Genomic DNA, 15,637 nt, shown 5'->3' with positions numbered 1-15,637 from the left:
TGAGGAGTACAGGGGTCAACTGCTGACCCCAGACAGATCAATTTCACACATTTCTGTCATCGGCATCATCATCAGCACCAACCATGGGCTCAGCGCCTATTGGTGTCTGATGCCTTTCTCACTATACCCTTCCATCTTTCCCTTTCCAGTGTGGCGTGCCTTAGTTTCTGTAGACTAGCTCCACATCAATCTACTATATCATCTACCCATTCTCTGTGGGGTCTGCCTCTCCTATTCGAACAGTTCATTATGCTAAATACCAGGGTTTTGATTTTTCATCCATTGTCTGCAAATATGGCTGAATAGCTGTAACTTGCGTTGTATAATCTTTTGCAGTAGGTTCTCTTTTGGTTGTATCTTCCTATATAATTCCTCATTGGGGACCTTCTGGGTCCATCCTATTCTCAGGATCTTTCTATAATAATTTCTCTCAAATGCTAATATTCTCTTTGAATCTTTCATTATCTAAATCTATACAACATGCTGCTGAATACAAACGGTTTCATGATGCTCAGCTTCATTCCTAAGCTAATCGCTTTGCTTTTCTAGATCTTATCTACCAGATATGCAAAATAGAACCCTGGAAGATTGACTCTGACTGGGTTGATCTTCCACATAATATAGATAAGCCCTATGACATCACCTATTGCTTACAATGTAGACATTGATTAAGAGAAATATATTGGAGTGGCTGGCTTCCAATCATATTTTTGTTAATTTTTCTAATAAGGACCTTTACATTTCGCCCATGCTGCCCTTCAGACTTAGGAGGAGTGTCTTGCAAATGCCTGCAAAACTAATGCACTATCTTCATTCAAAACCCTTTTTTAAACTCTCTTTTTCAGTAACACCTACAAAACACTTGACATAGCCTACATTGCTGATATACTGAGATCACAGCCTACCATGATGACCAGTGTTGTGTTGTTGTTTCCTGGTACTCCCCTACCTGTCTGTCTATGGACACCTATTGTCTCTTTTCTTGGATTTGATACTCCTCTCTTTGATAATGCATGGATTGTCCTTTTGTTTTGTGTTTGTACAGTGCCTAGCATAATGTGGTCCTGGTCCATAATTGGGCTTCTTTATGAAGAGAGCTTTCATTGCTCCATTTTCAAGTATTATCTTCCATGTTTCTTCAGCTGCATAACAGGTGATGGTTCCAGAATGATAAGCCAATGTAAAGTGATCCATGGTATTTTCAATACGCCTTAAAGAAAAAATATTAAAACACAGAGCAAAAATTAAGACAACTGAAAAGTAAGATAAACACAGGCTCTGAAGGTTGGTACAGGGGTATGCGAGAATCCTTTGGGTTATGTTATTTGAGAAGCAGTGTTATGGATAAGTGATTTTCTCTTCTGGGAGGAACATCTTGTAAGAATTTCACTCATGGAGAGAAATGGAGTTACTTTTTTGAAACTGGTTCTTTGAGATGTGATTCAGAGTGTATGCCAAGCAGGTGTGTGCACGTCTCTCACACTGGAGGTGGAGACTTGCCTAGCTTTATACGTAGAGAGGAGCTTCATGCTTCATGCCAGTAGACCCTCCCCAGCTATATGAGGTGGTGCCATCCTGACTCCACTCAGTCACTTTACACTGACTTTCAAGGGGAAGATTCTCATGCACAAGGGATGGAGGGTGAATTATGGAATACATGTCTGCATCACACCTTGAAGAACCAGAGTTACAATAAGTAACGATTTCTTTGAATAAATGCAGATATGTAGTCCAAGCAGGTAACTACTGAGCAGTACCTTCACTGAAAGCAAAGCCTATTTGAATAAGGATTGCAAGACCACTCAGTTGACATTATCATCCACTCTGGGAGCAGTAATGGTTGCATAATGGTCTATAAATGTATACTCCAATGACCATGGATCCACCCTACAAATGTTCAATATGGAAATGTTATTGAGGGATGCCACTGATGCTCCCTGCATTCTCTTTGAATTTGCTCAAGTCTGCCATGGGGATGCAGCCAACACTATCTCATACATGTCCTAATGCAAGACATTTTCCAGCTAGAGGTCCAAGCAGAGATTTTGTGTCTTCATGTGGCTCGCAGATGATAAGGACGGGCAAGTCAAAAGACAAATCTGTTCAGTGCTATTCAGATAGCAGGCTAGTCAATGTCTAAAGTCTAGCATATGAAGGCATTGCTTCTGACGGAAGGAATGTAGATTGGAGAAAAATACCAGAAAATACACCACCTGGCTTAAATGAAACTTAGAAACCTGCTTGGATATGAACATGGGGTATTGTTAGTGCATAACATTGTCCCTGTTGTACTGCATATTGAGGAGGCTTCACCATCAGGGCTTATAACTCACACATCAGCCTGGAAGAGGTAATGGCTATCAAGAATGCAGTTTTCTGAGACAAGAGTGGCAGCAGACCAGATGCAACGGGCTCCAGTGGAGGCCCATTAGATCTGCTAACCCAGTGTTCAGATCCCACAAGTGGACCAGCTCTTGCACTGCAAGCTATAGACAAAGAACTTCTTTCAGAAATCTCATCACTTTGGTGTTGTATTGAATCCATTTCCTTTGCATCGGAGGATGAAACACCAATAATGCTGCCAAGTGGGCTCTCAGAGAATTGTGTGCCAAGCCTGATTCCTGCAGGTGAAGCAGGTATTCCAGGATGTCCTGGATGAAAATCCCCACCACAGGAATCTCACAGGCCACAGACCACCCAGAAACCTCTTCCACTTTGCCACATAAGACACTGTCATGGAAGACTTCCTACTGTTAAGTAGGACCTGTTGAACAAGAGCAATATCCTTATTTGTCATTCAGCCATAGAGCAGCTGCATTGTAAGGTGCCAAGAGTTGCTCACTGAATGATGGATGTGGCCGTGGTCCTTTGTGAGGATGTCAGGAAGGAGAAGAAGCAGCTTGCAAGGCTGAACCAACATAGCAAGGAGGTCCAAGAACCAGAGCTTCCTTGATCAAGCCTTGTCAACTACCCTAGAAAGAATCAGGATGCGGGGAACAAGTGTAGCGTAGCTGATTGCCAGCTACAGCGGAAAGCACTGAAGAGGGAGCCCAGGCTGAGCCTCTTCCAAGAGCAGAATAGGTGACACTTCCTGTTTTCCCTCACCACAAAGGGGTCAATCATAGGTATGCCCTACATCATGAACACAGTCCAAAGGACATGTATCTTCAGAGACCACTTGCGGCTGGGGAGAAAATCCTGCTCAGATGATCCATGAGGTGATTCTGGGCTCCTGAAATGTGGGTGGCTATTGGTATAATGTCAGGGGTACTCACCTCCAGGCAGAGTGATCTGAAGAGAGCTCCCCCTTATTATTTCACATAGTACATCATGGTGGTATTGTCCACAAGTATGTGAACCACTGAACACCTGAAATGGTCCCTGGAGGCAAGAAGGACTTGGAGGATGTACTGAAGTTTCTGAGCATTGATGTGGAGTGAGGCCTCTTGTTCTGATCACAGACCCTGGCTACGTCTACACGTGAAGCCAACATCGAAATAGGCTATTTCGATGAATAACGTCTACACGTCCTTCAGGGCTGGCAACGTCGATGTTCAACTTCGACGTTGCGCGGCACCACATCGAAATAGGCGCTGCGAGGGTACGTCTACACACCAAAGTAGCACACATCGAAATAAGGGTGCCAGGCACAGCTGCAGACAGGGTCACAGGGCGGACTCAACAGCAAGCCGCTCCCTGAAAGGGCCCCTCCCAGACACAGTTGCACTAAACAACACAAGATACACAGAGCCGACAACTGGTTGCAGACCCTGTGCATGCAGCATGGATCCCCAGCTGCCGCAGCAGCAGCCAGAAGCCCTGGGCTAAGGGCTGCTGCACACGGTGACCATAGAGCCCCGCAGGGGCTGGAGAGAGAGCGTCTCTCAACCCCTCAGCTGATGGCCACCATGGAGGACCCGGCAATTTCGATGTTGCGGGACGCGGATCGTCTACACGGTCCCTACTTCGACGTTGAACGTCGAAGTAGGGCGCTATTCCGATCCCCTCATGAGGTTAGCGACTTCGACGTCTCGCCGCCTAACGTCGAAGTTAACTTCGAAATAGCGCCCAACACGTGTAGCCGTGACAGGTGCTATTTCGAAGTTAGTGCCGCTACTTCGAAGTAGCGTGCACGTGTAGACACAGCTTCTGTATCCTCAAACAGTCCAGATGTGTTCTCCAACCAAGATGGGATGCACTGGTAACCATTGACTTTGTCAGAGAGGGATGAGTGAAGGGCATCCCTTGACATGCATTGGATGGGGACTCTCTCCAATGTGAGAACTGATGGAGAAAGGCAAACCAACTTGTCTAGAGAATGCAAGATGATAAACAATCCTGAACAACATCTGAAGACTGAAATAGTGCAAAATGGTCAGCTGGATCATCTGGTGCCCAACAGGCTCAGACACACACAGACTTTTGTAGACAATTATGATAGCAAACTCAGACACAGTTGTCAAATCACCTAGAAGCAGTCAGCAGGAACATCCTTAATGTCTCAGGATCTAACAAGACTCCAATGAACTCTGTTTGCTGAGTGGGTTCTAACGTCCACATCCCAGTGTTTAGAATGACTCCCAAATGGCCAAATAAGCACACTGTGGCGTCAACATAAGTAAGAACCTCCTTTATGGGGCCACTCTTCAGCCACCAGTTGTTGAGTTTGGGGAAGATATGGAGTCCATTCCTCCTGACGTACACCATGACTATCACTCAATATTTGGGGAAGGCTCAGGGTGAGAGGGAAGCAGAAGAGGCTAACTGGGAGAATGGTGTACTGAAAGTTGCATTCTCCTATAACGAAGCAAAGATATTTTGTGGGTCTTGTAAGAGGGGTCCCAAAAGAAGGACAAAAAGGAGATGTGGAGAGGAAAATGGATGGTATAGCCCAGTCTACAGTGTCTATGATCCATCTGTCCAAGATATTCAAGATCTAGGCATTACAAAAGCAGGTCAGCCTGTCCCCAAAGCAGGGGGAAGACAAGGGAAGAAGTGGAACAGTGGTTTAGACCAGCAGCTACCAACTGTAGGTCCACAGCCCTCTGAGGAGCTGTGAACCATTTCAGGGGTTCCATGAGCCCCTGTCATGTGGGTTTAAAGACATGAGATTGGATCGCTGAGTCTCACTGCTCTATGGAGCTAAAGCCAGAATCCTGGAGTACTGAGGCCAACACTCTGTGGAACTAAAACCCAGAGCAACAAGATCTGTAACCAAACAGGGTTAAAGCAGTGGGATCCCAGAGCTCCAGGCAACCCAAACCCAACAGGGCAGAAGCTCCAAGTCACTTCTACTTCATTGAGACAAAGCGGGGAGCCCCTCCCACCTCATGAGACAGAAGCCTTGGGCCAACCCGCCCCACATGGCACAAGCCTAAAGCCCACACATCCTGCAGGGCAAATGCTGGCAGCCTGGAGTCCCAAGCCCTAGTATTCTGTGGGACAGAAGCCCTGAGTGTTGATGCTCTGTGCAGCAGAAGTCCCAAATCCCCAGTCTCTCAGGATTGAACCCCTGGCCCCCAGCTCAGTGGCTAAATCCTACAGCCCCAAGCCCTACCCCATGTCATGTGGGGCAATCCCTCCACCCCACAGGTCTCAAACTCTGACCTCCCCACTCTGGCAGCTGAAGACTCTAACAGTGAGGATGGGACTGAAAGGAGGAATATGTCCTCCACAGCTTGGCATACTGACATATTGTCAGCACTAGCATCATTCCCAATGGGTGCCCAGAAGCCATAACCAGAGCCAACAGTACAGGGTGCCTGCCCTCCCTGCTGTATACTGAGGGAGGGTCAGAGACATCTGTGCCATGCCACATGCCAGAGATGCCCCTGTAGTAGTCCATTGTCTTCTTATGGAAGAGTTACCATGAGACCTGGACCACTCCTGATTGGTTTTATTCAACCTTTTCTTTGGTGTAACAATGAAGAATGACTCCTGTGTCTCTTCAGAGAGGTCCCTGCCCCAGAATGAGAGGCAACAGTACTTTCTGAGATGGAGGGTGATCACAGAAGAGGGCTTCAATACTGGGTCCAGCTGCCTGGCCTGTTCAAGCAGGTTCTGTTTGAGGTGAAGGTCCCATGCCACCTGAGTCATCTTCTTGCATGAGTTACATTTTTCTTTCCATATTTATTGAAATTCCAAATTTTGACCATCTCTAGCTAGCAGCAAATTTTGTAATTGTGCTGATGACAGTGATATTATAATTGTATAGATACTACCCGGGCAAGATATTTGTTCTTAAATCTTAGTTCCTTAGAATAAGACTGATATTACTCCTTCAATTATTTCAGCTTTTGATCCTAAAGAATGGCTATAGAAAGGGGGAACATGGCCCAGACCCTTCAACTGAATGTTGTAGACCACCATTTGACAAGTATAAATGTTGGCCCATGAATAGTCCATTCATTTCGTGATTGTACTTGTCAAAAGAAGTTCCCTGTTGGAGAATTAATTTCTGCATTGCTCCAACTGTGTCATTAAAGATCAGTATATTCTTTCCATATTTACCCACACATGCTCAGTTTATTATGGTTGCCAATTATTTGTTTAACTTGGTGTCTCAGGCACGGGCTTTAGTCAGAGCTTTAGCATCCCAGTGCATACTGTGGCCCATCCATACCTGTGGTTTTGGTCTGGCACTTTGGTGTCAAACTTGGTGCTTATCTCCTCTCTTCTGAACCATATTCTTCTAACTTCAGCTCCATGCATTAACAAGCTCTCTTCAAAGTGCTCCTGAACTATGAAACCTTGTTTTACCTGGTACACCAGTCCCTTAGTAAGAGCATTCCAGTGTCTCATGTCTTTTTGCCTACTCTGAATTTTAAACACCAAAACAATATAATCAGATTCAATGCTACTCTGCTGTCCAATATGTTCCTGTAAGTATGCCTTCAAAGAAGCAAAGAGGGTTGCTCAGAGACTTCAAAATTTCTAAATGCAAAACAACTATGCCTGAAATGGCAGATATGTTCATTGCTCTGTCTGCCCTAGGCTATGACTACACTATGAGATAAATTTGAATTTAATTCAGTTAGCTCGATTTGATAACATGACTGTCTTCACTGTAAAGACCATTAGCTCGATTTTGGGTGCACTAATCTCGAGATGACAAAATCACAGTTACCTGATGGGTACAGTGTAACGTTCGACTTCAGACATTCGATTAAAGGCAAATGTGGAAGCATCATGTCTTAAAAGCAAATTTATTAGACTCCAGAGGTGTCCTGTATGTGACTCATAATGCCCCTCTCACTGCTCCGCTCTGGCCACTGTTCTACAGTAACAGGGGCTACGTCTACACGTGCAGCCAACATCGAAATAGGCTATTTCGATGAATAACGTCTACACGTCCTCCAGGGCCGGCAACGTCGATGTTCAACTTCGACGTTGCTCAGCCCAACATCGAAATAGGCGCAGCGAGGGAACGTCTACACATCAAAGTAGCACACATCGAAATAGGGATGCCAGGCACAGCTGCAGACAGGGTCACAGGGCGGACTCAGCAGCCAGCCGCTCCCTTAAAGGGCCCCTCCCAGACACAGTTGCACTAAACAACACAAGATCCACAGAGCTGACAACTGGTTGCAGACCCTGTGCCTGCAGCATAGATCCCCAGCTGCCGCAGAAGCAGCCAGAAGCCCTGGGCTAAGGGCTGCTGCCCACGGTGACCATAGAGCCCCGCAGGGGCTGGAGAGAGAGCATCTCTCAACCCCCCAGCTGATGGCCACCATGGAGGACCCAGCAATTTCGACGTTGCGGGACGCGGATCGTCTACACGGTCCCTACTTCGACGTTCAACGTCGAAGTAGGGCGCTATTCCTATCTCCTCATGAGGTTAGCGACTTCGACGTCTCGCCGCCTAACGTCGAAGTTGGTGGCGCTACTTCGAAGTAGCGTGCACGTGTAGACGCAGCCAGGAAGAGCCTGAATTTCCAACTGGGAGCAGTGAGCCTTTAGCTATGGACTCATGTTAATTTACGACAGCCCGAGAAATGGCTTCTTTACTTCTACGCTGCTGGCGTTGTGAGTGCATCTACCCCATTCAAATAGCCCCTGCAAGGAGTTTGCAGTTCTGTCTGTACAGTTGCTATTTTTTTCTGCGCTGCCTGGTGCCAGCCCCCTGACCCGCCATACTACATGTCAAAAAAGGCTGTGCTGCAGGTTGTTCTTGCATAACACACTGAGAAACTTCTTCTCAGCAGTTTACATTTGTTTGCAAACCCCCTTTCCTCCCCTACAGGCACCACACAGTCTGGGACTTTCCCACGCTCAGCTACATCACATTGGTAGCCACCAACCCAATCCAATAAAAGGATGTGCCTGACATTTGGTGCTTACCGTGCTGCCAGTCATGCGTTTAGGGCTCCAAGGGCGGAAAAGATATTCTGGGCTTTGCTGCCACCGTGGGGAAATCTCCCACGGTGGTTAAGATACTGGGTGCGCTGCTGCCGCCATGGGGAAGTGTCCTCTGGAAGTTAAGATACTGGGGGCTTTGCTGCCACCATGGGGAAGTCTCCCCAAGTGGTTAAGATACTTTGCTGCCACCATGGGGAAGCACCAGCTCAACTGGCCCCCTCTTCGTCCATACCAGGCCTAACTGCCACCAGGGAAAAGTCTACCCCAGAGGCTAAAGGGTTTGCTGCTGCTGCCATGGAAAAGGTCTCCCACGGTGGCTAAGGGGCTTGCTGCTCCTGGAGAAGAACCACTTCAGCTGGTCCTCCACTAAACCACGCCCTTGGCCCGTACTGGGGCTTGTTGCCACTGGGGAAGAGGTCTCCCCTGCTGGCTAACGGGCTTGCTACCACTGGGGAAGGACCACCTCAGCTGGTCCTCCAGTGAACTACGCCCGCTTTACCCATATTAGGGCTCACTGCCACTGAGGAAAAGGTCTCCCTGGGCAGCTCAGGGGCTTGCTGCTGCCAGGGAAGGACCACTTCAACTGGCCCCCCACTGCACCCCCACTTCACCCATGCTGGGGCTTGTTGACACCGGAGGAAAACCAAAAATTCTTTTTTCCTACATTTTTCTATCCTCTTTCTTCTCACTTTAAAGCACAGTCCTGTCCCCTGTATTACTTTCAGGGATCACATGCATGCAATGATGTGAGGTTGAATACTCAGTGGATGGCCAGTTGAAAACACAGTCATTGCACAGAAGCCTTATAGTGTACTGGAAAGCCAAAGATTCTCCCCATCACCAATATAGTGAAGGGGGAAACCAAAAATTCTTTTTCCTACACTTTCCTATTCTCCTTCTTTTCACTTTATAAAACAGTCAGGGCCCCTGCATTCATTTCAGAGATCACATGCACCCAATGATGGGAAGTGGGACAAGTGGATGAGCCAGCTGAGAATACAGTCACTGTACCTATGTTGGCAATGTAACGTCTGGGGAAACCAGAAATTCTTTTTCCTACACTTTCCTATCCTCCTTCTTCTCACTTTAAAAAACTGTCCAGGCCCCTGCATTCATTTCAGGGATCACATTTATGCAATGATGGGAGGTCGGACACTCAGTGGATGGCCAGTTGAGAATACAGTCTCTGGTCCTGTGTTGGCAATATAATGTGTCGGGGGGGAACCAAAAAATCTCTCTTCTAATTTTGAGGGTCTCTGCATTATTTCCAGGGATCAACATATTTTCAGGCATTGGGAGGAAAATGAGGAAAATGAAATTGGGGAAGATGACGTCAAGACCAGTGAGCATACCCAGAACACTGCAGGGATGAGGGAACTGTGGGATAGCTTCCCACAATGCACTACTGCAACAGTCAATGTTAGTTAATTTGTGTGTGGCAGCAATGACTCGAATTTGTGGAGAGCACAGTGGAAGTGAGGATGGTCAAAATTGAACTTATCAATTCCAGAATTAGCAAATCGATATAAATAAATTCGATTTTATCTTGTAATGTAGATGCAGCCCTAGTGTCAACAGTGATGTTCAGGGATGCCAAATTTGCCAACAGATGTCACCCTAGCTGTGTCTACACGTGCACGCTACTTCGAAGTAGCGGCACCAACTTCGAAATAGTGCCCGTCGCGGCTACACGCGTCGGGCGCTATTTCGAAGTTAACTTCGACGTTAGGCGGCGAGACGTCGAAGTCGCTAACCTCATGAGGGGATCGGAATAGCGCCCTACTTCGACATTCAACGTCGAAGTAGGGACCGTGTAGACGATCCGCATCCCGCAACGTCGAAATTGCTGGGTCCTCCATGGCGGCCATCAGCTGGGGGGTTGAGAGATGCTCTCTCTCCAGCCCCTGCGGGGCTCTATGGTCACCGTGGGCAGCAGCCCTTAGCCCAGGGCTTCTGGCTGCTTCTGCGGCAGCTGGGGATCTATGCTGCAGGCACAGGGTCTGCAACCAGTTGTCAGCTCTGTGGATCTTGTGTTGTTTAGTGCAACTGTGTCTGGGAGGGGCCCTTTAAGGGAGCGGCTGGCTGTTGAGTCCGCCCTGTGACCCTGTCTGCAGCTGTGCCTGGCACCCTTATTTCGATGTGTGCTACTTTGGCGTGTAGACGTTCCCTCGCAGCGCCTATTTCGATGTGGTGCCGCGCAACGTCGAAGTTGAACATCGACGTTGCCAGCCCTGGAGGACGTGTAGACGTTATTCATCGAAATAGCCTATTTCGATGTTGCTACATCGAAATAAGCTATTTTGATGTTGGCTTCACGTGTAGACGTAGCCCCTGTGTATTGAGGAAATGTGAGGCACACCTTTAGAATACTTTCAGAACCTCCTTATGGCACTCATTGAGATGGCTCAGTTTTCAGCATAAAGTCAACCAGGAATCCCATGAGGCACAAACTCTCAAAGATAAAACTTGAACTGGTGAAGACTACTGATTGCCCTGATTCAGTACAGGCATTGTGTTCATTGGCACGGGCCTGACTTGCCTCTTGTAAGCCAGTGGAGCAGTTTCCTCATTTTTCAATTAGCTTTATTAATGTACTGACCAACCATTTCGACAGAACTTAAAAGGAATACAATTTAATGAAGTTGGTAGATACAAAGTGGACGAGTTAATATATTTTATTAAACCAAAGTCTGTGGTGAAAAGGACATGCTTTCAAGATCCACAGAGGACTTCTTCAGGTCTGTGGAACTCTAAAGCTTGTCTCTTTCACTGGCAGATGTTGTTCCAATAAAAGGTATTGCCCCATCTCGCCTATCTTGCATCCTGAGTCCAACATGGCTACAACACAGCAAACAATGAAAGTTGAGAGATATTATCAAAAGTTATTTTTACTAACAGAAATGTAATATTAAGTGCAAATGACACAACAAATAAGTGTGACTTCTTACATTTTGTTATCAGATGGAGAAAGCAGGGAAATTTTAAATGAAAACAAAATGTGGCCATTGAACTTTATATACTTTCAAATAAAAATCAGGTACTGCAGTCTTTTTAATTCACAAGAGGATCATAAAATAACTCAAGAAGAGAATAATATACATTTTAATTTACCTGTAGTAGTTTGACTGTAATATGACTTACCTTGAAGCAGGGTAGCAATTTGTAGGGACTGCTGAGAGGGATGTTCTTTAAGGATATCTAAAACAGTTCTACCTAAACTGTCCTTTATGTTGGCATCGATTCCTGAAAGAAAACAAAAACTAAAACGTATTATAGAAAAAGAAATATTTAACCCAAATGTATCCCATTTTAAATGTTGTATATCATGCTTCACAAATTGGCTAATGACGTCTTCCCCTTGCAAGAGCACTGAGAAGGGAGAATCAAGCTGTGTTGTACAGGCACAGAGACAAACAATAAGGAGACAATGCAGGAGGAATGATGGGATTAGTATGAAATCACTGCATTCTATGGCCAGAGTAACTGTTGTCAAGTAGTGAGGGGTAGTGGAGAAGGGGGGTTCAGTTATAGTACATTCACCAGTTGAGAAAATCTTTTTATTTAAACCTCCAACCCTACACACATACACACAAAATAAATATCCCAACTTTGTTAATGCAAAGTTAAGGTTGCCCAGTGATGCCCTGTACTCCTCTAGAATGTCGTGAGTTAATAAACTTAAACCTCTGAAAACCAATATACAAAATATTAAGGTATGTAGGTTTACATTGTGTATACCTTATCTTTTATCTTTTTGAATGATGCCCCAATATATCAACAAGAAACATACTAGCATTCTACCTTCATACCAACTACAAAACATTTGGGGGCCAAACACATTAGCACTAGAACAAAGACTAACACATTTCCTTTGCCTGCAAGCTGAGGAAGTATGGATTAGATAAACGGACTGTAAGGTGGATTGAAAGCTGGCTAGATGATCAGGCCCAATGGGTACTGATCAGCAACTCAATATCCGGTTTGTGGTCGGTTTCGAGTTGAGTGCTCCAAGGATCAGTTCTGGGGCCGGTATTGTTCAACATCTTTATTAGTAACCTTGATAAGGGGATGGATTGCACCCTCAGCAAGTTTGCGGATGACACTAAGATAGAGGGACAGGTAGATAAGTTGTAGGATAGGGATAGGTTCCAGAGTGACTTAGATAAACTGGAGGATTGGGCCAAACAAAATCTGATGAGGTTCAACAAGGACAAGTGCAGAGTTCTGCACTTGGGACAGAAGAATCCCAAGCATTGTTACAGGATGGTTACGTAACAGTGCAGCAGAAAAGGATCTGGGGATTACAGTGGATGAGAGACAGGATATGAGTCAACAGTGTGGCTTTGTAGTGAAGAAGGCTAATGGCATATTGGGGTGCATTAGGAGAAGTGTTTCCAGCAGATCTAGAGAAGTTATCATCCCCCTCTATTTGGCACTGGTGAGACCACATCTAGAGAATTGCATGCAGTTCTGGGGCCCCCAGTACAGAAAGGGTGTGGATGAATTGGAAAGGGTCCAGTGAAGGGCCACCAAAATGATTAGGGGTCTGGAGCACATGACCTACAAGGTGAAGCTGAGGGATTTGGATTTACTTAGTTTGCAGAAGAGACGAGTGATGGGTGATTTGATAGCAGCCTTCAACTTCCTGAACAGAGGCTCTAAAGAGGATGGAAAGAGGCTGATCTCAGTAGTGATGGATGGCAGAACAAGGATAAAGGTCTCAAGTTACAGGGCAGGAGGTGTAGTTTGGATATTAGGAAAAACTATTTCACCAGGAGGGTCGTGAAGCACTGGAACGAGTTACCTAGAGAGATGGAATTTCCATCCCTAGAAGTTTTTAAGTCCTGGCTTCACAAAGTTCTCGCCAGGATGATTTAGTAATGGTTGATCCTGCTTTGGTCAGGGATCTGGACACGATCTCCTGAGGTCCCTTCTAAGCCGTAGGATTCTATGATTTGCTAAATCAAAACTTGTTGTCATGAATGAATGCTTGTAAAGAGTTAACACCAGACAGTGTGAGTTCTCTGTTGGTAAGCAGTCAGGTAAGCCAACGAAAAGAGAGATCTTTTGAATTGAGGCAGTTATCTGCTGAGGGGGTCTTTCTCTTGTGTGACCAGAGGACAGAGACAAAGATGTTTTTATGCCTAAGAAGGCTTAACGAATCCAGTAAATATTCAGGCCACAAGGAGATCTGGACATACAGGTATGTAAGAAGAAAGGAAATGTTTAGTCAGGAACAATCAGATTACTTTTATTTTGGGTTTGGTGTGGGACTTCTCAGGGTGGATGATGCACCCCCGACTCCAGCACACTTACTTTTAAACTGAATCACAGGAAAGTAATTCTCTGTGCTTTTATCTACCGTTTTTTTATTAAGTTGTATTGCAACACCTAGCAAACAAGTATGCTTTATCACTTTATTTGTATACTTTATCTTCTGTTTTGTTACTAAATCACTTTTTGTTTAAAGGCAATGATTTGATTCCTGTGTCTGTATATATCCAGGCCTAAAACTGAAAGGGCAGTTATTAGACTGCAGCTTAATTTCTTCCTCTTTGTTTTCAAGCTCTCTCCTAAGGGAGGGTTAAGAGCTTGGAGTTACCCCACAAAGAGCCATCACAAGCATGTCTTCCTGGGTATTAAAGGGGGGTTTTCTCACTTGTGTGGTGGCAACTATCTCCCAGAGTGAGGGAATCTGTGACTTTGGAAGCTTTTAAGTAGAAGCCTATGAAAGCAAGTGTTTTTTAGGTCCCTAGTGGACCCTGACCTTTTGCACTCAGGGTGTCAGAGTGGGGATCAGCCCTGACACTTGTGTTTAACTAAATAGAGCTGTATTCAACCATGAGCCTGCTGCAAACAAACCTCCCCAGATTTCAAATAATCAGTGGGACCTGTAGATGGGGAGGGATGGGGAACTTGTTGATGATATCCTTTTGTGTAAGAGTATTCAACCCACACATTTTGGGCTCTGTTCCTGTGTGTACAGCATAACAGACATTTTGTTCTCAAACTTGCTTCTAGTGTGATGTAAACTGAGTCACACAAACCCTGAGTCCTTGGGTACACATGCTGGTTTTGTTCCTTCTTGGATCTTCCTTCTTAATCTAAAATAAAGTGAATTTAGACTGTAATTTATGCATGTGGATATACAAGGGCTGAGAGAGGCAGCAGTAACCAGTTCCGAGCTTTAGCAGCATAGGTAGTGTTGCTTCAAGAGGGGCCCAGACTTGGGAGTTTGAGTATTTCTAGGTTGCAAAAGGGGCTTTATTGGTTCAGAAACCAACAGACTTGTCAGATGAGCTGGATTCCCTGGGGCAGATAGGGTGCCAGGGTCAGAGGTACCTGGAAAAATCAGGGAGAAACTCTTTAACAATCCATATAAAGGAAGTATGAATCCTTTATGGGGATTGATTGGCCTAAATCTACTTACATTTGAGGGGGCCTCAGAAATCTGCCCTTTGTGGAACTCTTTCACAGTTGGGTGTCTTGCTGGAAAGATGGTCTCAGACTAATCTTGTATATGTTTTACAGGTAATCAGCCTAATCTTGTACCTTGTCTGCTATCCAGTTGGATGGGTGAAGAATCTGACTTAGGGTCTATCTTGTATGAGGAAGCCAGATAGAATTGTCATATTACAGCCCTGGAGCAGGAGAATCGGCTCACTGTATGAGCAGGCTGTCAGTTTACCACCATGTGCAGCCAGAAACTCTCCGTGCCTTGGTGGTCCCCATGTTTTCTGGAAGCCCATAAGCCCCTAATATACAAGGCTGACATCAACACAAAGTCTCAACATACATGTAATTTCTCTATCTGTTGGCAGGGAGGAACTATATCCACTGCTGTAGGATCACACAGAAGATCAAAAAGAAAACACTTTTTGAAATCAGAAATATGCAGGACTCTTGTTAGTTTAAAAATCATATGAGAAATGTGGTTTACCTGTTTCTAGCAAAATGCGTACTACGTCCACCTTTCCAAATAAGGCTGCTTCATGAAGTGCACTCCCCTTTTCTGTCTGGAATAGAACAATTATTTCCAGTGAATCCTTTCAAAAACTAATATATTTAGAGAAAAAATGTACTTTTTGTTCTCTTAACCATGATAAAAGATTGTTGTCCAGGCAAGAATAATCATGAATATTATTTATTAAAATAATTCATACAGAGCTGCAACATACAAAAGTAGAGAAAGTTCTACCATAAAGATAATTTAATAACCACATAAAAACATCGGAGGGGTAGCCGTGTTAGTCGGGATCTGTAACAGCAACGAAGGGTC

General features: G+C 45.3%; 1 protein-coding gene across 9 annotated transcripts in view; it reads right to left on the bottom strand.

The window, feature by feature from the left end:
- Positions 1 to 15,637, bottom strand: part of ANKS1B (ankyrin repeat and sterile alpha motif domain containing 1B) — a 908,578-nt gene that overhangs the window by 690,294 nt on the left and 202,647 nt on the right. For all 9 annotated transcript variants that reach the window (XM_075011319.1, XM_075011325.1, XM_075011335.1 and 6 more), the window contains 2 exons: positions 15,299 to 15,374; positions 11,500 to 11,601 (listed from right to left, as the gene is read on the bottom strand). In XM_075011319.1, coding sequence (XP_074867420.1) covers positions 11,500 to 11,601; positions 15,299 to 15,374 — 178 coding nt within the window. The remainder of the gene's footprint in view (positions 1 to 11,499; positions 11,602 to 15,298; positions 15,375 to 15,637) is intronic.

Source organism: Carettochelys insculpta, chromosome 1, assembly GCF_033958435.1.
Source record: "Carettochelys insculpta isolate YL-2023 chromosome 1, ASM3395843v1, whole genome shotgun sequence".
NCBI lineage: Eukaryota > Metazoa > Chordata > Testudines > Carettochelyidae > Carettochelys > Carettochelys insculpta.
This window is presented reverse-complemented; position numbering and strand designations above follow the sequence as displayed.